The following is a 23,317-nucleotide window of genomic DNA, read 5'->3' as shown; positions in this document are numbered from 1 at the left end:
TTTTGAAACTGGACTACTGCACCTCACTCCTGGCAAGTCTTCCTCTGAGCTCCATTCCACCTCAATCTGATCCAGAATGCAGCTGCACGACTGGTTTGTTTTTGGAGCATGATCAGCTGTGTCACTGAATTACAACCATATTTCGCAGGAAATAAACCTGTAAAAAATGATTACTATTATTATTATTATTATTATTATTATTATTATTAATATTATTATAAAAACCTCCGGTCTTTTTACTCCGCAGGATCCCGGTGCATTCCTCTCAGCTCCACCCTTTCTGGCAAGCTTTCTAAAAAAACCAAAAAAGTGCACCTTCTATTCGTATCTGTATTGGTGTGTGTTCTGCTCATTCTCTATAACGTATTCGTGTTTGGTTACATCCCTAACGTGTACACTCATTTATAAAATATGGAGATGACAGGAGAAAAAGCCTCGAGCTTTCAAGGCCACAGCATCCCCAAAAGAGCGACACAGCTCCTTCTCCTCTTTCACCCCGTCCTCTCCAATCCTTTTCTCCTCCTTTGGCCTGCAGCCCTTTTCTTTCACCAGCACAGAGTTTAGCATGCTGCGTGGCTGCCAGGAGATCCACAGCGTTCTGCCCCTGGCAAGGAACGACAGGAAGCGTCCTCCTCGTCAGTGCGCTTTTCATGCGAACTCTTCTATAAAGTTGAAGATCTGAATGGAGGAGAGGCAGCGAGCAGGGTCGGCGCAGTGTATCTGGCGTCCTCTCACACTCCGGCTTCGCTTACAATGCAGCAAAAAGCCGAGCGGAAGACTGGCAATAATGTGGAGGCGAAAGTTTTGAATTATACTGAAGAGTATTTCGCTGGAGATGCCCCGAGAAAGAATTCTAGTCTCTAGTGAGGTTATAAAAGCCGAAGAAAAGCGCTTTTACTGTCGGTCTATCATACGGTTCAGAGGATAATACAGAGTCATGAAATCATCAGTCTGGAAACGCAAACAGCACTACGGCTTGATTTCATTCTGGATTTTAACGTGCCATGATAATATAATTAGTCATTTCTCATTCGATGAATCTAGCTGGACATTTTACTTGTTGACTGTTAGAAGAAGGATTCAGATCAAATCAAAATCCCACTCAAGTGCTTTCACACTCCAGACGATAACCCCACACTCCCGCAGGGTCGAGGGCTGCGAGTAATAAACACGTGGATATTTTTATTAATCAAAAAACATGTGTCTTTCTGTCTTTCTAGCACAGTTAATACTACCAGGCCGAATTACACATCACCCTCACTGTTATACTAGCTCATTCACAGGGACTTGTACAGAGGATGCTCCACGGTGCGCGCAGCGCTCGTTCTTCATGAATCGTATTCATGAATTCATTTAGCAAAGATGAAAGAAATGGCGGTGTATAAATGGCAGCGAATGGCAGCTCATCATTATATATTGTTCACTGTTTTTTACTGGCGTAGCAGCGAGTCCACTTCTGTGGAACTTGTTCAGCTGTCTGTGTACGTTACCTTTTATGGAGTTTTGTGGGCGTCGTTAAATGCAAATGAGCTGTGTCGGGAACAGCCGAGGAAAGTGCAAGTCAGGAACTTGCCTTTAATGGTTCTCAGCATACGCACGTGAAACTCGGTGTTTCGGAAGCGTTTTTTTGTTCAGTTTGCCTTACACTAACATTTACACACGGCATAATGGTTAAGACGTTGGGCTAGTGATCAGGTCGTGAGTTCAAACCCCAGCACTACCAAGCTGCCCCTTGGGCCCTTGCGCCAGCTGTTGGGCTCTCGAGCAAGGCCCTTCACTTTCAACTGCTCAGATGTATAAATGTACGTCCCCCTGGATAAGGGTGTCTGTCAAATGCCACAAATGTAAATGTAAACGTTCCTAAAAGACTGATAAATGAGGCACCTGGTTGGAAAATAACCACCCTGGGGTTGATTATTTTCCCATAACAGAACATTTATTGAGGGTTTAAGGTGACTTTCTGATTGAAGTGAAATATACACACACAAATGATAAGGCAGAGGCTTCAGGCCGTGTGAGCGGTGTATTCTTCATGTGGGTGATGCTGGGACTGAAAAGGAGGGGAACAGGGAAGATGGATGGACGGATCGATATGCGCTTCACGTCTGAATATCTGCACACAAACCCACATGCACAAAAACCCATATTTGCTCCTTTAGTCTGTTTTTCACCTCCCTTTAGCTCAGTGTGTGTGTGTGTGTGTGTGCACAGACGGAGAGGAGAGGAGGGAGATAGAAAGCCTGGAACAGAAGCTGTGAAGTGAAGAATCAGCGCTTTACTTTTCCCGCACTAATCCCTTCCTTTCCCCCTCACCGCGGTCTCCAGCTGGATTGATCCTGTTTGATGGGATTTGCTCCTCCATTCCTCTTTGATTATCTCTTGTTATGATCTCTTCCCCTAAGTACCGCAGTTGTGTTTCACTGGGCCCAGGCCAGCTGTTGCTAGAACCAATGAGCTGAATGCTGAACGCTTCTCCTGCTGCCGTGTGCGCTGAGATTAACACGACTAAACACTCATCACAACCGAGCATCTTGTGTGCGAAAACCCCCCAAAAAACATCAACAACGTTTCATATGCCAGATTTTTCCTGTCTGATGCAGAGAGCAGCAGGTCATCAGCATACTAACAAAGATGTTTGCATAATTTTACATAATCAATGCATACATTTGAATGCGTTTTGGAGATTTAATTCGTGCAAATTGTCGAATTGTGTATAAAAGTGTAACTGTAACGCGGGCACATGTATTAATCGCTCTGTACAAGTGATACAGTAATTATCTTTCAAAGGTTTATTTGCGCGTGCGATCGGAGATCTTTATTTAACGTTAATGGAAGGAGTCTCCAGTGTTAGTGTTGCCGTTAGCTCTGTTTAACTCTCTGTGAAACAAGTTACTTCCTGTTCTCACTTACGTTATAGTTAGTAAGACGTAAAACCTCGCACTGGAGACCGACACTGGAGACTCCTTCCATGAAAGCTAGTGTAAACACGTGTATTCTTACACAAGACCACATCAGTGACCAGCAATGACACGTCCCTGTGAATGAGCTGCTGCTATAGAAACGATACCGTATTTGACATACTGTCAGAGCTGCTGTTGTAGAAAATGAATCACCACCTGACGTCCAATCACAATCAGCACATGAAAAACTTTCCTCTGTACATGTGTCCGCTTTATTCCAGCACACACACAGCAATCGGTCTCCAGTTTTCACCACATTCTCACTGTGTTTTTTTTAAAAATATCTCCTTTTAGTATTATTTTTTTACCCCAGACAGAGGTGACACTAAGTAGAAGGGGAGGTAGAGAAGTAGTGGATTCGGCGAACAGCAGCACCTTTTTCTTACAAGATGTCTGTCATGGCTAATAGACAGGAGCAGGGCCCCGGAAGCAGTAATTGAAGAGCCCTTGAACCTCTCAGTGTGTGTGCTTTCAACTAGAAACACATCACTCCTGATTATAATTCACCTTCTTCCGTGTGAGTTTTGTGAGAAAATTGTACCTTAGCGAATATCCAGTGCTGTTCGCAGTCACGGTTTGTTGGGAAACAATTTCGATTTACAATTACAAACAGCTCTGTGCTTGGCTTCTTACAGATATCCGCGGACTGCAGGGCTTTTTGGACCAGACGGCGAGACAGGGCCTGGACGTGGCTCTGCAGAGGGTGGACAGGAACATCAGCAGTGTCTTCTCCAATCTGTTCAGCAGCATGCGCACAGAGGAGCTGAACCGCTACAGGGACACGCTGAGGCGAGCCATTCTGTTGCTGAGTCCTCGCGGAGCGCAGGTCTTCATCCATCAGGTGCGTGGACTCGGATCCGTGTTCGTCATAAACCGCACGGCTCCACAAACCCTGCGCTGTTCACATCATCTGCATTCGGTTCAGGTTTCTTCGTACAAAGCGGCTTTACAGAAACCGCGGCGTAGATTTAGATCCCAGAGGTGACAAATGGGAACCGTTCGTCTTCTGGGTGACGTGAGGTTATAAATCCTTACAGTGTACAGGCGTAGAAGAGCGTTTACAGGACGAGAATGTAGATGGGATGAGCAACAGGACAGTGTTTATGATGACAGCTCTTAAACACAAAGCTACAGAATCCAGGTGAGATGAAACACTGAAGGCGAGGCTGCCTCTACCTTTGTTTCATTAATGTTTGTGCGAGACCCTGTAGACCTTTTAAAGCCGACGTCTCTCCGCGTGCTTCATTTCCCCCACTGCGCTGAGGTCAGGACCTCTCAGCACCGCGTGTCACTTCAACCTCAGAAAGCTCTTAACACGGTGAGTCTGGCTGCCGCTGCTCTGAGATCAGCCGGAGACGGTAAAGCTCGTGGCTCTGCGCCAGCTCATTCTGACAGAATGAAAAAGTGCCGCTCTCATGCATATGGAAATGACTCGGCTTTGGCTGGTTCTATTTTTGGAACGGATCGTTTTAGAAATGCTGGAGTCTCTTATGCTAGTCGTTTGTAGACGGAGACTGGTAATTGCTTTAGCTTGGCACACTACCAGTTAAACAATAGATTGGACGCATGATAAACTGGGACAGTAAAAGCTACAGTGTGCTGTCCAGTCCTGGGTTGTAGTTGCCCATCTGAAAAGTGGTCGCTAGCACACAGGTATCGAATTAAACACATTAATACAGAGTAATGCAAACGAGTGAGTTAACGATTATTATTATTCTCGAGTTTCTAGTGTCGCACGTCATGTCTGGTCTGTGAGCTGTAGAGATCTGTCCACGTAAAAAAAAGATATTACCCAACGCTTTATTTCCTCTCGGCGGTCTTAAGCGTGAACAGGAGAGTTGTGACACATCCAGATGTGTTAAACGACTTCAAACGTTGAACCTTTTGCAAAAGTATAGGAACGCATACATCTTGAAGTAAATGAAAGTAAGTAACACTTGATATTTGGTTGCATGTCTCATGCTTGCAATATCTGCATCAAGTCTGCGGGTTCTTCTTCTGCAGTGCTTTTCCAGGTTTTTACCGTGCCTTCTTTCGCTTGTTGTCTGATTCAAAATGGCTTGCTTTTCTCCCGTAGACAGCTCTCTGGTCTTCATGTTTGCTTACCCTTTTTAACAACAACCGCAGTCTTCGGTGAAACCCGAAGGCTAAAAATAAAAGTAGACGGTCAGAGCTAGTTTCAACAATCAGTCTAACGTGACCACACCTGTCAGTCACACGTTCCAGTATTTTTGCTCGCCTACATATCGGGTGGTCTTCTACAAAACGTGATGTTGTGAATAATATATAAATTCCAGGAAATAAAAGCTGCGATTCTAAACTCTCTTCTCATAATTCATGTTTATATCTCAAACCCAAATGTCTGAACTGGCCTTGCCGTTCCAATAGTTTTGGAGCGGACTGTGTAGCAAATGACAGGCATGTAAAAGACAAACACTGATGCACTCTCAGATCCTCAGCTCCGGACTCAGTGATCCTGATCTCCTCGGTCGGTATATTTTCAGGGTCTAAGATGTTTATTTTGGTTTTTTTTTTGAAGATTCGGTCTCTTTGGAGAAGTGGTGTGGGAGGTGTTGGTCATGTGGGCGTGCTATGTTTTGGCCCTAAACACACACACACACACAAAAAAAACAAGCTGGCTGTCATGTGTCTGCTGCCAGCCGTGACAGGACAGGCTGTCCTCCTGATGAGGTCTGAGACTTGGAAGGAGATGTCTCAGCGGGTTTGCTATTAATGTGCCACCATATTTCACTGCCTGCTGACATCCCTGTCCCTCTGAAGCCCACTTCCCCTGTCCACAAGGAGCTGGATGCATTTCAGGACAGCGAGTGTTTCTGCAACTCTGGTAGATTTGATACGAGGCTGTGTGCTTTGTGTTATCCAACCATAATGATGTTATTTACCAGAAAAGGATGCTGTCAAATAATATTTATTTGTTTTCACATTGCTCTCAGAGAGAAGACAGATACCAGACACCACACACACACGGGACACGATCCTGACCTCATGCTCTTAATGAAAATATCTGTGAGGGATCCTTCATCAAGCGAGTGTTGGTGTATCCAACTAAAACGTCTAGAGGTCCAGCCACAGACGATTCCGCGAGATTAGTGACTAACACGACCGAAAAGCGACACAGTTACCTCCGTCGTCCTTAATCTTAAATAACCCTAACCCTCTAGTGAACTCTAACGGCGAGGAAGTGAGATTTGACTCTGCAGGAAGTGACCGGACAGCAAACTAAATAGCAAACGATTGAATAAAAAAGAATCGATCTCGCTCTGATTCAGTCTCGGAGTAATCGAGTGAGGTTAGAGGTCGTGGCGGTACCGTGGAGAGCGCCGCCGTCTAACGGCTCCGAGTTCAATCCTGAGCTCGGATTCCTGTCTATGTGGGGATTCGCACGGTCTTCGCGTTTTCCTCCAAGAAACACGCCTAAGTTGCATACGCTGTAGATCTGATTGAAATCCTTCCGTCCCCAGCGCTCCTGTGTTAGATTAAGGATAAGGAAATTCCTCCAGTAATGTAACACAAAGCTCTGCCAGTTACGATTACATCTTCTCACAAGACACGACTCACAGTCTAATCTGATACCGAGCGTCCCTCATAAACTGCCAGAGAAACACAGGTGGTAATATTACCCTCCTGTCCCACTGGGTCTTCCACTTCAGGAGAGATTGTGGCTAATCTTTTTTTTTGGCCACTCTCGTGAGTCTCCAAATTACGGTCCTGCTGTGTTCGGTACGAGAGGCAGAGACGGAGAATTTCTTACTCTCTTAACACGTGGGACTCGATAACGACGCACTTCACGGACCTGAATCGTCCGTGGAGCGCTGTTGTTTTCCCGCCTCCCGCCGAGCGATCTGAAAAGGGAGCGAGCAGGTGGACACGGTTGCGCGAATGACTCACGTACCAGATGGATGGCATGATTTGTGGCACATCTGCGAGCATCCGACGAGCCTTTTCGTCGTCCCGTGGTGCGAGCGTTAAAAAGCGGGAGAAGCAGACGACGGGGAACAGACAGAAACCTGGATATCATGTCTTGCATGTGTGGGCATCCTTTCCGTCAGGATGTCATCATCTGTCTGACTACCTTGATTTCTCTCTCTATCGCATACAAATCACACGTGGATCAGACGGAACCGGGGGGGTCGGAGGATCAGGACGAGCGGCAACACGAATCCGTCCGCAGGGGCGGCGGTGACGGGCCTCTCCTCGTCGTCGTTTCAAAAAAAGATTTCTCCGGATGTTTTCACAAGGTTGTCTTTTATTTAGACCCCCATCACCGACGACCACAGTTCCCCGTAGCGCACTCGTCTATTTTCATCCCCACCGGCTGCTGAACGGGTTTCAGGCTTTTAATAAGCTCGTATTGAAATATTAATATCTTCTGCTGCTCGGGCTCAAAGCGAGACGCAAACTTTCAGGGCATCCTTGGTGTGTCTTTGAAGTTCAAATCTCGAATAGCAGAGTTCGTTTTAAAGCTTTTCCCCCGTCCTTTTATTTTTCACTTCACCTATGGTGACAGGATCATAACAGAGACGTTTTTTTTCTTTTTCTTTCTTTTTCTCTTCCTCCTTCTGCTTGCCCTGACCACCGAGTGACACTTTACTGGAATATTCAATAACTCCTCCACAAGTTACTTCAAAAAATATTTCATATATATATATATATATATACTTGTTTAGGGACGGAATAACAGTAGTCTTGTTTGGAAAACATCAGTGTTTATATATGACTAACGTCTTGAACTGTGAATAGATCAATATACAAAACCTTTACAGATTTCCGTTTGTCAAGCTCCGAGAGTTTCTTTCCCCCCATTGCGACATGCTGGAATTTAAAGTAAATCTCGACACCAAATAATTCCTAAATTATTGAGCAATATGCAAGACATTATCTTTCATGGTGCAGACGCCATCGCGGACCTTTCAGGGCTCCGGAACGTAAACTGTTTTCTGTATTGAATAATAAATCGCCCGTCCTTAGATATGGATATAAAAAGGACAGAAATACAGCTACGCTTTTACTGCGCGAACTTTTTTTGACAACTTGTTTATGAAGCTGAAGCTGCTGCAGAGAATAGCGCTAGCGCTAACGCTAACACGAGTGTGGAAACACATGGCGGTAGAGTTTTTTTTAGCTCTGTAAGGAGCGTGGGAGATGTAAGTGAACATGAGCGTGTTGATACGCAGCAGTTAAACGTTTCGACTGAAAGCTGGAGATACAGGTGAGCTTTACTCAATGCCGACACTGGAAAATCGCACTTAGCTAGCAAACTAGCTATTAAACCAGCTACCTTAAGCAGACTGCCGTCAAGGTGTGAGGTGTCCGAGTATTGTCTGAGATGGGTTTTCACAGACCGCAACACACAGTTTCTTTCCCTGACTCCGTGGTGATGTTTATCTTCACGTTTTTTTTTTGTGTTTATTTTAAATAAAAAAAATCGAGGTAAATCTACTGCAGTGACATTTTTTTAATGATTTTTTGTTTGTTTGTTTGAATTAAGAATCATTTTAAGATTCCTGACCGGACATGCTACACCGATTCGGAGCTCGTCTTTGTCTCGGCTCCGTGCTTGCTGCTGATCCACGAGTCTGGCGGACGTGTTGGCGTGTCTGCAATTTCGTGGCAAATATTTGAGCGCTGGGAGGCCCATTTATCTCTATTTACAGTTACTGATTCAGCCGTCCTCCAGAAGAGTGTGTGCCTCATCTCTGCTCTACACCGTTCCCTTTTTCTCCAAAAAACCTCATCTCGCTGACATCTCAGATGGGGGTGCGGGGGTCTCTTTTCATCTATTCCCAAACACTGTGCGTGCGTGTGTGTGTGTGTGTGTGTGTGTGTGTGTGTGGATGCTGCACTCTCTAGAGGAGACGGACGAGAAGATAATCGGATATCAGGCGACTGCAGAGAAGATGGATGGAATGACACTCTGTGGGAAATTTTCTCCTGAGAGGGACGCACAAACACAAAGTTGCTGTCTAGATGCTCCTCAATTTGTGTGTGTGTGTGTGTGTGTTTGTGTGTTAAGTAAACAGCAGTGTATAAAGTTTGACGCGGTATTCCACCTCTTGTTCTTTAAGTATGTTTCCGTGGCTTTTTCCGAATCTGTCAAATCGAGCGTCAAACTCGGAGTCATCGCTGCAGCAGGTTTCAGGTTTCATAACGTGTCACCGTTACAGACAGGGCTATAAAAATTCCACCCACTGCCTGCAATCTTACGGGTTCTTTCTCTGTCGAGTCATATTTTCTAATCGTGCTTTTTAGCAGTGAAGATCGAATCTTCGAGCACATGGTGAAATTCTGACATTGTCTACAAAAACGTTATGCATGAAGAGCCACCCATTTTTATGGAAGGAGTCTCCAGTGTCAGAGATTTATAACAGTCAGAGGTAAAGCAGTAACCTTCTCTTCAGTACAGAGGGGCTTACACCTTGTGGTTTCTCAGTAACGTGGCAAACAGGGGCGGACTTAGCAGTAGTCAAAGGTAATTATTTATAATGTATGCCAAAAATGTACATATCGATGTTGAAACACTGAAATGATTCATATACATAAATATGAGCAAAGAAAGCTGTGAAAATTATCTTTATTCTTTAACCTTTTGATCTTATGTTTAAAAAATTCACAAAAATACTCTGCTCTCACTGATATCAAACAATTGCAAACACAACACAGGTTTATCCCAAAAAACATCTTTGTTAAATATAGATGTGCGTCAATTGTTGGCACTCCTATGAATTCATATGAGAAAAATATCTTTGAAGTCATTCATAACAATGGGAATTCAGCTGTGATGTGCAGCAAAAGGTTGTAGAGCTTCACACAATGGGGCGTGTCTATAAGAAAATAGCACGAGCATTGAAAACGCCCATTTCCACCATAAGGGCAATAATTAAGAAGTTCCAGTCGACTGGAAATGTTATGAATCGACCTGGAATTGGACGTGTGTCTGTATCGTCTCAACGCACTGTGAAGAGGACAGTTCGAGTGGACAAAAAATCTCCAAGGATCACAGCTGGAGAACTGCAGATGTTAGTTGTGTCTTGGGGTCTGAAAGTCTCCAAAACTACAATCTGAAGTCACCGACATCACCACAAGCTGTTTGGAAGAGTTTGAAGAAAAAAGCCTCTACTCTCATCCAAAAACACACTCGAGCGTCTTCAGTGTGCAGACACTACTGGAACTTCAAATGGGATCGGGTTCGATGGTCAGATGAAACCAGAATAGAGCTTTTTGGTAATAAACACAGAGGTGGTTTTGGAGCACACAGAGAGGTAGCCGTATGGAAAAGTCCCTCATGCCCACGGTTAAATATGGAGGAGGATCTTTAATGTTCTGGGCTGTTTTTCTGCCAGAGGACCTGGACATTTTGTTAGGATACATGGCATCATGGACTCCATCACATATCAACAGATATTAAATGAAACCCGACTGTCTCTGCCAGAAAGATTCAAGTGGGCCGTGGTTGGATCTTCCAGCAGGACGATGATCCAAAACATCATCAAAATCAACACAGAAATGGTTTACTGACCACAAAATCAAGTTCCTGCCCTGACCATCCCAGTCCCCTGACCTGAACCCCATAGAACACCTGTGGGGTGAACTGAAGAGGAGAGTCCACCAGCGTGGACCTGAAATGTGAAGGATCTGGAGAGGTTCTGTATGGAGGAACGCTCTCAGATCCCTCGCCATGTATTCTCCAACCTCATCAGCGTTATAGGAGAAGACTCAAAGTACTGACTAAAAGGGTGCCAATAATTGTTGCACACCTATATTTAACAAAGATGTTTTTTTTTTATAAACCTGTGATGTGTTTGTAATTGTTTAATATCCATGAGAGCAGAGTATTTTTGTGAATCTTTTGAAGAAAAGATCAAACGGTTAAACGATAAAGACAATTTTTCACAGCTCATATTTACCGAGGGTAGCTTGTAGCTGTGATTTCTGAAGCCACCGGGGGACACCGCTGAGCAGCAGCATTCATCACAGCAGAGAAATGTGTAACTGAATAGGGCCCCATTCCTATATCCTGCCTCGGGCCCCCAAATCACTAAATCTGCATCTGCCCCTGTTCCCACTCCTGTAACTACACTGCGGGTCTCTCGCTCTCTCTCTCTATTTTATGTATATATATATATATATATATATATATATATATTTATATATATATATATATATGTATGTATATGGGCTCAGAGGTGGTGAGTGCTATGCGTCAGTCGATAATGAAACCGTTATTTATAGACCGAGTGTGAAAATAAATATAGCTCCATATTCAGAATTGATCGAGAATAGGTCAGAGTCATAATGCAGTTCCACTCATGTCCCTGGTTGGTGTTTTATGGACTAGCGTGATTAGCATTTTGTCGGTCCACTCTGTACTCCCCGTTGGTGGTTTTGTCTCCGTTCGAGATGAGCTTATTCACTCATTCTTTCCTGTACCTGGGCCTCAGGTGCTGATGGGCCACCAGCTCATATTGCCTGCCGTTGCATCATGCCATTTCCAAACGGGAGAGTGTTAGTGATCTCAGGTGTTCAGAGCGTCCAGCTTTATTTAGACGTAAGTGAGAGAGGGAACACTTCAGTGCTTACAGGTTTTATACACACATCTCCTCTGCACACACAAGCAACTAGCTTTCTAATGGATAGTGTTTCCAAAGGTGAAGGATCATTTTCACTCTAACTCTCTAACCCGACAGCTACAGATCTCATCTGCTCACCGGAAGCTCGCCAAACCGCTATATTGTGTGATCTGATCTCTGTTCAGCACACCATTCCATTAAAATGAGATCAGATTTATGTATCTTTTTGTAAATGGATTTTCACCAAATCTATACGGGTTTACGAACATAATCAAAAGCAGTATTTGCTTTTTAGACACTGTTCATGTTCATGAAGCTTTATTTGTTGCGTACAAAGAGTTATACATAGCGAGTCTTCATAGTCAGATAACAGAGCTGCAGGACTCGAATCCGATCTCGAGATGCGTCGTGCATCGACTCGGACTTGTGTTGGATTTAGTGGCGTTAGCGCTTGGACTTTGTTTTGGGATTCTCAAGAGAACTATACTGGATGAAAGTGCACTGGAAGACTTGGCTTCAGAAAGGATTGGATGGTTTTCGGTCTGGATCTTGACTCATTTTGGACTGGGTCTTGGGCGTGACAATGCTGGTCTGGACTACAGCCCTGTCAGATACTATAATACCTAAATAAAGCGTTGTTATGATCTTTATCATAATCTAATATTACATGTCCTCTATTCTATCAGTAATCACCAGTAACCGGCTCTGAAAGTACAATCGGACGAGTCTAGGAAATTATTCGAATAAATGCACCATTGTGGCTGATAACATTTATTACACTGATTTCTTTCTGTTTTATTTTTAACAGTAAGAAAGAGATTTAAGAAGAACTCACATGGGATAATCTCTTAAGATTGTAAATATCCTAAAAATAAACATTTTAACATATACTATATTTTTGATGTTACGATCTTATGCAAATTCACACCAATTTAAGGCCTGATTTGCATAAATAAATGTACTTTTAACTCTACATGCCCTCTGGATGAAATTCCTTTTAGTGTGGCTCTCTGGCTGCTCTCCCAAGACAACACTGACAGTGTGAGCTGGAATTAGCATTAAATTAAATCCACCTTTATAACAGCAACCACTGATTATTTTATATTATTTATCATTTTCAGTGTTAGGAAACGGACGTGGAAGCGGAAAGCAAGTGCAGACGACAGTCTTTATTAATACAAAGTCAACGAATATAAAACGCGGTCTTACACGTGAAGCGCGATTCGAGGACAGAACAGGAAACTTGGGTCAAGGCATGAAATAAACCGGACACGAACACTCGACCGCTTAGCATCGAGGTGGTTAGCACGAACATAACCGTAGACTTGTTTAGTGAAACGCATATATACAATACTCAGACTTCGTTGGCTGGTTAACGTAAATAATACTGCGCGACGTGCGCAGGGGTTTAAATAACAAACGCAATCAAACATGAACTCAGGGAGCTGGAAACAATCGACACACACCCTCGCAGCTCCGCCAATAACTAAACAGGGAGGGGACAGAACAGAAACCCAAACGAGTGCACGTGTCCATTGTAAACCCTATCGTCCATGCGCACTTACAGCGCTTGCACGCGTGCGCCCTCCGGCTCTCCGTGCACGTCAACGCCGCAGCGCCATCTGCAGGCGAGATCGTGACAGTTAGCGGTCTAACCTGATAAACCCAGTATAAATTCACCGTTCTGAAGCTTCTCACCTCCCGCACGGGTGAATATTTTTTTTCCTCGTTATATTCTGTCATTCAGGCCAGAACTTACACATGTCCAATAATGAATATGAATGAGCATGAACATTGCTCCTTATGAATATTAATGACCAGTGAGTAGGCTCAGTGAAATCAGACCGCGAGTTGGAGCGGCAGAAAATCCCTTGATGTGTTTAATAAAACTTTAACAATAATGAAAATGACCTTTTAACCTTTATCTCTTTGTGTATAATGTGAAAAGCAAAGCAAATATAATGGCACCTCTCCGATTGCGTTATTCCTCTTATACCACAGCGACTTAAAATCATCTCATCCTGTTTTTTATTTCATTATTTTTTTTTACATTTACACCACTTGGGCTGCTAATGAGTGCTAAATCCTCAAAGGTTAACAGAAAGTTTAATCATTTTAACTGTATGGCCTTATTGATGGAAAGAGTACAGTGCACTTACTACATGTTGGCGTGGTGGGACGAACACCAGGTTTTACTTCGTAAACAGCCACAGATCTGAGATGTGCACATCTTCTAAATAGTTATAATTATAAACGCATCGATGCAGAGAATCATAAATCTACAAATGGAAGATCCAGTGTACTGGATCACACACTCATTCACACACTACACACACGTTGGGCATGCCATGTCTTTGGACTGGGGGAGGAAACCGGAGTACCCGGAGGAAACCCCTCTGCTAACCACTAAGCCACCGTGCACCCGTCAGGAGAAATCAGTGAACGGTAATACAACTAAACTACTCTTTATGCATCTCTTTTTCAGCATCATGTTCTCCGTTTGAAATGTCACAGTCTCTCCCAACAGCACAACAGTGGCTGTCATCTAATTTAATTGTGTAATAAAAGCCAATGTGGCTGCACATTAGCAGCAGCTGGCTGCCCTGTAAAGCACGATCGCATCAGGCACTGGACCGAAATACAGAAGTTTGAGATGTGATGGAGTGAAACTCCTCCATGTTATTGCCGCTAAACCTGCGAATACAACAGGATTAAGGCCGAGGACCTCAAGCCGTCTGTCCATAAAGCGAGCTCTGAGATCCTTTAAGCCTTTGTGTTTCTTCATTGCATAATAACCTTCACCAGATTTCTCAACATCTGGGACAAAATGATCTGCGTTGTGCTCCAACACGGAACACTTCAGATCACACCTGGGAAATAATCTGAAATACAATACACAAATGGTGTTTTGCAGAACGTGTTCCACAGTGAAAAGCCCTTAGTTATTTGGGTTAGCATGTTGCACAAATATAGAAACTAAAAGTCCGACTTTCACACTTCGTACACGTATTTACATTAGACGTCCTGTTAGCTCTATCCTCCGTTCATGCAGAGTAGGATTAGATCAGATTTTAAAAAAGGGAATTCAAGAACATGCAGTACGTGAGCACAAAGAGTAGGAGAGAAGCAAACAGAATGCAAATGTGACGCGATGATGTCACGAATATGCTAATTAGCACATGGCATCATCGAGCGACGTACTGGCGTTATGGTGAAGGTGAAGCAATGCCTGGGAAATGCTCCTTTAGTCCAGCATGGCTGGAAATGGCGCCATATAAAAATCGGATGTGTTTCTTCTTCTTCTTATTATTATTCATTTTTTCGGCTTAGTGGTTAGCACACTTGCCTCACGCTTCCAGTATTGATTGTTCGATTCTCGCTGCCTCCCTGTGTGTGTGTGTGTGTGTGGAGCTTGCGTGTTCTCCCTGTGCTTTGGGGATTTCCTCTGGGTACTCCGGTTTCCTCCACCAATCCAAAGACATGCGTGGTAGTCTGGTTGTCCATAGTGTGTGAATGGGTGTGTGATTGTGCCCTGCGATGGGTCAGTACCCTATCCAGGGTGTCCCCTGCCTCGTGTAGGCTCCAGGTTCCTCGTGACTCTGTGTAGGACACATGGTACAGAAAATGGATGCATGGACACCTCAGAAAGACAGTGACTAGATCAGATAAGACTTTATTGATCCCAAGGGGAAATCAGAGATCAGACAGTAAAGATCAGAGGATACTAACTCATATTTTATCTAATCGGATTCTGCCTTATTGAGGCGTGGGGGCGAATACTTATGCACAGCACTGTAGTTTAAACATTAAATCAGCGGCTGTCTTTTCACTCCGGGATGTGAGAGTGGTTTTATCACGCCGGTCTGCCGCTACAATTTCACCAGAGTGGCCAAAAATGCAGTAAGTAAAAGAAAAAAATAAATAACGTGACGGACAAAAACCCATTTTCATTTTCCCATCTTTTACAAGAAATAAATACGAGCTGCCAAGAAACCTCGAAATCACAGCATTTCAAAGCTGGTTGTCCAAAATAAAATAAAAAATAAACATCCCTGATGTGACGGTCAGCGTGTGGAAGAGGATTAAATTCACCTTAAAGAGCTTCTCTAAACAACATGTCTGACTTTCCCACTTTTCCCTTTCATGCCTGGTGACATTTGCAATTTGTCATTCACAGTTTCGATTTTTTCCCCTTTGTGCCGTTCTTCTTGAGTGATAATTAGGTATATGGTTAAAAAAGGTACCTGTTGGGCATTAGCTGGACGTAATGACATCTAACGCGGCAGGTTCAAGCGGAAGTGTTTGAACATTAAGCACCTGTGGAAGAATAATGTGCATCATAAAAATCATCAAATATCATTAAACATGAAATTCCAATTTTTTAAAAAAAAAAACAATTATTCACCGTGCTTAAACGAATAAACGTTTTTACCATCAAATTAGCGAACACGCAAAATGTGGTTAACGAGCGCGCGCGCTAATGGCACGAGGGCGTTAAGGGCGTTCGGATGATTAATAATTTATTTTCAGTCTATAATTTGGGGAACAGAGTTGTACTTTAAAGCCATTGTTCCTTTAAGCGCTTACCCCGAGTGCAGGACAAGCTGTTTTTCTGAGCACAAAATGGAAGGCAACTACATTTCACCGCTGAACGAAGGCACATTTTTAACAGTAGTCATTAACGCTAAGAGAGCTTTGGCTCGCGGTAATAAGATGTCATTTGTTGATCTATGGGAGAAATAACAAAACTTACAGCTATGCCATTTAATCGTGTGAACGGAGGTTAAACTCCTAACCCTTGATTTTTAAATCCGGTCCTGCTGCACCGCCCGGGCGTAATGATAGCGTTTATACATGTCAGTACCTCGCACTGAAAGGAAAATGAGCATTGTTTCTTTTCTTTTCTGCCACTAACACCAGCTTATCGAGGTCCACAGAGGCAGATAAGAGGAATTAAATTATTCAATTAAGTTGTGGCTGAACGTATACCTGCTTGGAACAGGTCTTGTAGAACTTCATTTACGAGAGAAAGACTTTGTTTGTTTGTTTGTTTGTTTTTACAGCTGCCCTGAACAAGCAAGCGTGTAATCTGACCTTTACTAATCTCTTTTATAGATCTGATGCAGTGATCGCTCAGCAGTGACCGGGAGGCTATGAGGGCAAATCCCCAGACAAAAACAAGGCACTGAACTATCAAGTGCCGTAGGTTTACCTCAAGCATTTAATGATTTCATTGCAGTTCCACACGGTTCAACTCAAACTCACCCCGAATACATATATTAATAAATATCCCGGTTTGGTGCTCGACTCCTGTACTGATTGATTTTGTATCGGTTGACATCATGGTCACTATCACTTTTTCACCTCTTGCTCCTGTTTCAGATTCCCAGACCTCTGACAGTTTTGTAGGTGTGAGGGCAGCGAGAGGTTCCCCGGGTTCTTTTTATTGCTGTCTAAGCAGAGAGGCTGTCATGCTAGAGAGAGTCCTGTCAGACAGAAACCTCATGATTTACTGTGTCTTGCCTCTGTGTAGGGCATAGTGTGTATGCATAGGGCATAGTGTGTATGCATAGGGCATAGGGTGTGTGCATAGGTTGTAGGGTGTATGCATAGGGCATAGTGCGTATGCATAGGGCATAGGGTGTGTGCATAGGATGTAGGGTGTATGCATAGGGCATAGGGTGTATGCATAGGGCATAGTGTGTATGCATAGGGCATAGTGTGTATGCATAGGATGTAGGGTGTATGCATAGGGCATAGGGTGTGTGGATAGGATGTAGGGTGTATGCATAGGGCATAGGGTGTGTGCATAGGATGTAGGGTGTATGCATAGGGCATAGTGTGTATGCATAGGATGTAGGTGTATGCATAGGGCATAGTGTGTATGCATAGGATGTAGGGTGTATGCATAGGGCATAGGGTGTATGCATAGGGCATAGTGTGTATGCATAGGGCATAGTGTGTATGCATAGGGCATAGTGTGTATGCATAGGATGTAGGGTGTATGCATAGGGCATAGTGTGTATGCATAGGATGTAGGGTGTATGCATAGGGCATAGGGTGTGTGCATAGGATGTAGGGTGCATGCATAGGGCATAGAGTGTGTGCATAGGTTGTAGGGTGTATGCATAGGGCATAGTGCGTATGCATAGGGCATAGGGTGTGTGCATAGGATGTAGGGTGTATGCATAGGGCATAGGGTGTATGCATAGGGCATAGTGTGTATGCATAGGGCATAGTGTGTATGCATAGGATGTAGGGTGTATGCATAGGGCATAGGGTGTGTGGATAGGATGTAGGGTGTATGCATAGGGCATAGGGTGTGTGCATAGGATGTAGGGTGTATGCATAGGGCATAGTGTGTATGCATAGGATGTAGGTGTATGCATAGGGCATAGTGTGTATGCATAGGATGTAGGGTGTATGCATAGGGCATAGGGTGTATGCATAGGGCATAGTGTGTATGCATAGGGCATAGTGTGTATGCATAGGGCATAGTGTGTATGCATAGGATGTAGGGTGTATGCATAGGGCATAGTGTGTATGCATAGGATGTAGGGTGTATGCATAGGGCATAGGGTGTGTGCATAGGATGTAGGGTGCATGCATAGGGCATAGAGTGTGTGCATAGGATGTAGGGTGTATGCATAGGGCATAGAGTGTATGCATGGGTTGTAGGGTTTGTGCATAGCGAGTAAGGTTTATGCACAGGGCGTAGGGTGAAGGGCTTAGGGGATAGGGAGTAAGGTGTCTCACACTCACCCAGGCACATTCGTATTCTTATGGGAGTTTGAGCAGCTCAACAGAAAAGACAGGACGTGACTCAGATCAGCTGCTTGTGTGTTTGTGGGTGTTTAATCCCAGTTAGCATGTACTGCTAATAGTAATGGTAAAAGGTTAGCCCGTTTGTCTCAGAGTCTGCAGTTACATGTACAATTCATATCATTTTAATGATCAAACAAAAATGATTTAACCGATCAAACTGTCCTCATTCCTCCGTGATTAACTCCTTGTTATGTTTATGTGTATCTACATAAAGGACGGCGCAGGCATCTAACGCATGGATTTTCTGCAGATGAATGTGAGAAACGTTCCCTGCATAACTTTAGTCCTCTGAATACAGCCTTCTTGGCATTTACACACGGAAGTAATCGTTACTCAGTAGTACCTGAATGACGGGAACGGTGCGCTAATCAGTGCTGATCGACATTAACTGACTGTGTGTGTGTGTTAAATGATCTGAACTGTGGTCAATACTGATCTGTCAACTGCAGACCTCCGACGCTGACTTTATGAATGTCAATAAATCATCAATCGGACCATCTTCTCTCTAGTCTAAAAGCTCAAATAAAAGTGACAGTTACACCTCTATGCAAATGTCGCACAGAGCCAGAGGTCAAGAGTGATGTGTATTGAGGTCTTTATGGTTTTCGCAGTATATCAGACATGAGTATGTGTCAGTGAGACTGAATGAAGCTGTCCATCTGCGCGGTGGACATCCTTCTGAGTCAGGCCAGACAGATGGAGAGGGAGAGAATCAGGGAGGGCAAGGTGAGAAGAGGAGAAAAGAATAGAGAGAGAGAGAGAGAGGTGGCAGACAGAGATGGATGATCCACTGGTAGTGGCCATTTTCTCAGAGAATAGGAGAGGCTAATGAAACCGAGGCAAAACATAATGAGGTCAAAGAAAAAACCCCCGGCCACAGAGAGAGGGGCTGATAAAAGCAGACAGTTAACTAGACAAACCCCCAGCACTCTCAAATACACTCTGACCCCGCCTAGCAAGCGGAGGCCATGTCCGCGCGCGCTACGTCTGACCCGATCACACATCGTTAGATCACAGATAGAGAGTGATAACAATCTGTAATGTGGCTCTGAAGCCTGATCTTGTTCCTTTAACAGTACGGTCCAGCGGCGAGGTCAGACATTTTAAAGTGAGTGGACCTTGGTGAGATCTACCTCAAAGCCTACACCGTTTACGATATGGGATAAAAAAAATGAATTTGTCAATTAATATTAGTTACATGTGATTTACAGTTTCATGAATAAAACAAACAACGAAGAGAACAATACGAGAACAACAAGCGAAGATAAATCATTGATGTGCATGTTGGGGAAAAGCTGCACATTGTGGCAGCAGCAGACTAACATCTGGATCCTGTCAAACATGTTGCTGAGAGAGAGAGCGAGAGAGAGAGAGAGATTAAAAAGAGTATCATACAGGTAAACATGAATACGCAGAGCCAGCACAAAACAAACAAACAAAAAAAAAACAGCACCAGCTGTAGATCATCATCGTTCCTCACATTAGTATTTCTTCCCCCCACTGAGTCACTGAGCCTGGCAGGCCCCTTTCTTTGTCTGGAGATGGTTCTATCCAAGTTTGTAATTTCATGTTCAGTCATTAAACATAACTCATCTGTGAGTTTTACAACGTTCTCAAAGTCACACTGTGAATTATCTCTGAAGACATCTTTTAAACCATCAACAAGGTGGATACATTCCAACACGCACAGCGTCGGGCTTTGCACTCCTTTTGTGGCGAAGTCACTGCGCTCAAAAAAAGTCTCCCGAGTGTGACTAACAAAAAAACAGGACCTGCTCCATTTGGATCTGTTGTAGAAGAACCTGTGCCTAGATTTTGGTCTGGCTGTGGCTACATTCCGCTCCGTTCGGCGAGTAATTCTAAAATACAACCCAATAAAAAAGTTGTTTCTGTATTTCCATGAACCCAGCGTGCCGGATGCTTCCCGCCAACGTGCTGACGTGACTGGAAACTTTTCCCCCATTGAAGCTGAAGCCTGAACAAAGAGAAGAGTTCAATCACTTCCACAATCTGTATTTGAGATGCAGTCATGTCTACAGTTTCCACAAACCAACGGCTCTTTCCTTTCGCATTCTCCGGTGAACATACCGGACACACGCTGCAATTAGTTCTTGCTCCAACTCGCCTTTGTACTCGTCAGCGATCGGCGTGAAGTAAGTGCCCAGCGTTTCATTCAGTTTCACTGCCTTTATCTTCCGCAATAATAAAGAAGCGGCCGCCTCTAGCAAATCGTTCTGCGTATCAGAGCTCATTAAAGTGGCGTTTTTTAGTATCTCGGCAAGCCGTGCCCTTATCTGCGGATCATAATTGGAAATGAACCTTCCCAACAGTGCTAAAAAGTTGCCTTGTTCAAGGCATCGTCACTCTCTCTGTGGGCACATAATGGTATGTCTTGTTTTTTTGGCGCAAAACAACACGATGTCCAGGACGACCTTTAAATCTTCCCGATTTCTTTGTACGATTCATTGTGTCATGATTCATCTGGTTGATTACCGTGCCACGGACAGATTTCTGACAGGCTCTATAGCCGTTATAGTTTTCGAGAGCAGTCAGATGTCGCTTACTCCATTGTGGTAGCTCAGTGGTTAAGACGTTGGACTACCCATTGGACGGTTGTGAGTTCAAACCCCAGCAGCACCAAGCTGCCACTGTTGGGCCCTTGAGCAAGGCTCTTAACCCTCAACTGTTCAGATGAGATAGATGTAAGTCACTCGGGATAAGGGTGTCCGCCTAATGCCGTAAATGTAATGTAAAATGACGACGCTTGTAGTGCACTGCATTGTTTTTATGCTGTACTCTAAAAAACCCAACCTGTTACTATAGAAGCCATAATGTATCAGAACAAGCGCATTAATACAAACCTGCACTACTGTCAGAGCTGCTGGTCTAGACAATGAATCAACAAGATGAATCTTCTGACCAATCAGGATGCAGAATTCAGCAGCAGTGGGACGCAAATACAGATCCAGATGATCTTCAAGTAGAAATTCATTGGCGCTGGTTAATGGGATCCGTAACGTTCTGAGGGTGAAAGTAAAGTTCATTTAATCAAAACTCGGACCGAATTAACAAAGCAAGGTGAAGGTGTTGACGTGAGGGAAAGTTCTCTCCTGGACTCTTGGAGTGCATGGAGCTTCTCAGGACTCATTTGTCAGTGCTTAGGTTGTAGTTGACAGGCTCGGAGGGAAAGGGATTATCATCCCCGGTGAAAATATGAAGGGCAAAACAAGTCTGTGGCAAAAAATTGTCCTTTTAAAGGTAATCGCTCAGGATAAACACACAAAAGGCTTTCTGCTCCCGTTAGAGCGTTGGAGAAATGCACACCGTTCAGATGTTTAGCAGAATTATTCTTTTTTTTGTCTGTTCCTGTATTATTGTTTCATAATGTTTACCATAACCAATAGCCTGACTTCTGTTTTCATTCGTTTTTATTGATGTCTCGGTGCCTTGTTTCACTTCCTAGTGTAATATACAGCAACAACCCCCAACACCCCCCCCCCCCCACACACACATACACACATTATTACAAATATGCTAACCCATACGTGCACTGCTCATTTATCCCTGCAATATTATGTTAAATACTCATAAGATGGAAAATATATATATATATATATATATTTGAGCTGGATATTGTTTTGGAATTGTTTGCTGCCATTTTTAAGAAATAAAGCACTTCCAGCAGCTGCAGACTGACGATCTAACACTGATACGTGTCATGTAGCGTCATTTGAATAAAGCGTGACAATCTAATTATGTGCATTAATACAAACAAACCAAGAACATATTCGAGGAGTGACTTTATATAGACACCGTCTTTTATCCCTCTCCTGAAATGGTAGAAAGTCTACAGCTAACATTTTTTGCTTTGTTCTTGTTATCGGATTCTTGCCATTGTCTTCATTTTCATTGGCGAGTGTTTATGCACGTGAACTGACTATGTGTTGCGCTAGCATAAGAGCTGCAGGACAGTATTTGTGTTGCATGGCGCCAACCCCCATTCTGTAAAACTACCTGCCAGGCATTTTAAGAATTATGTTGCTACATTATCTTGGTGAAAATGCTATGAGAAAATTGCTACGAGTCGAAACAATTGAGATATGAATCAGGAATGATTGCTGGAAGCCACGCCCCCTTCCCTCCATCTCACGTTAGTGATATTTCGGCCGGTGCTCTGGTCTGTAGCTGACGCGGCGTCCTTACTTTCTTTTTGTCATGGTAAATGGAGGAGGATGTTTAGGATTTGGACGTAACACTGACCCCTGCAGTACACCTAATGACAGTACGGTATATTACACAGATTTGGAAGAAAACCTGACAATGAGGTGAAAACCCAAGGTCACATTTCCACAGCACCATTTTTGTTGTAAACTAGTCTGCCAATATTCTTAACTGCCACATCATTAGGCTTCTGTAAATGTGAAGCAGTGAAGCTGTCAGTCATTATAGGAAGTGAAGTCCTTTATCAGGGTGGTTCATAGGGTCTGGGGGCAGCATGAACATGATTTTATGGGAACAAGCATCCAGTGTATATCTATGTACAGTATATCCAAATTTATATACCATACATGTGCAATTTCAACTCTTCAACTTGCGGCAGTCTTCTAACCCCAACCCCTAAACCTAATCTCTAATACCTAACCCCAACCTTAATCCTTAACCGCTAACCCTAACCCCAACCCTAATCCCTAACCCCAATCTCCAACCCTAATCCCTAACCCTAATCCCTAAAGCCAATCCCCAACCCTAATCCCTAATCCCTAACCCTAATCCCTAAACCTAATCTCTAATACCTAACCCCAACCTTAATCCTTAACCGCTAACCCTAACCCCAACCCTAATCCCTAACCCCAATCTCCAACCCTAATCCCTAACCCCAATCCTAATCCCTAATCCCTAACCCCAATCCCCAACCCTAATCCCTAACCCTAATCCCTAACCCCA

General features: G+C 43.8%; 1 protein-coding gene across 2 annotated transcripts in view; it reads left to right on the top strand.

Moving 5' to 3' along the window:
• grid1b (glutamate receptor, ionotropic, delta 1b) overlaps positions 1–23,317 on the top strand; it is a 212,382-nt gene that overhangs the window by 119,052 nt on the left and 70,013 nt on the right. For both annotated transcript variants that reach the window (XM_017484484.3, XM_017484483.3), the window contains exon 4: positions 3,596–3,801. In XM_017484484.3, the coding sequence (XP_017339973.1) occupies positions 3,596–3,801 (206 nt within the window). The remainder of the gene's footprint in view (positions 1–3,595; positions 3,802–23,317) is intronic.

Source organism: Ictalurus punctatus, chromosome 13, assembly GCF_001660625.3.
Source record: "Ictalurus punctatus breed USDA103 chromosome 13, Coco_2.0, whole genome shotgun sequence".
Lineage (NCBI taxonomy): Eukaryota > Metazoa > Chordata > Actinopteri > Siluriformes > Ictaluridae > Ictalurus > Ictalurus punctatus.
Note: the sequence above shows the minus strand (reverse complement) of the source record. Positions and strands in the feature narration are given on the sequence as shown.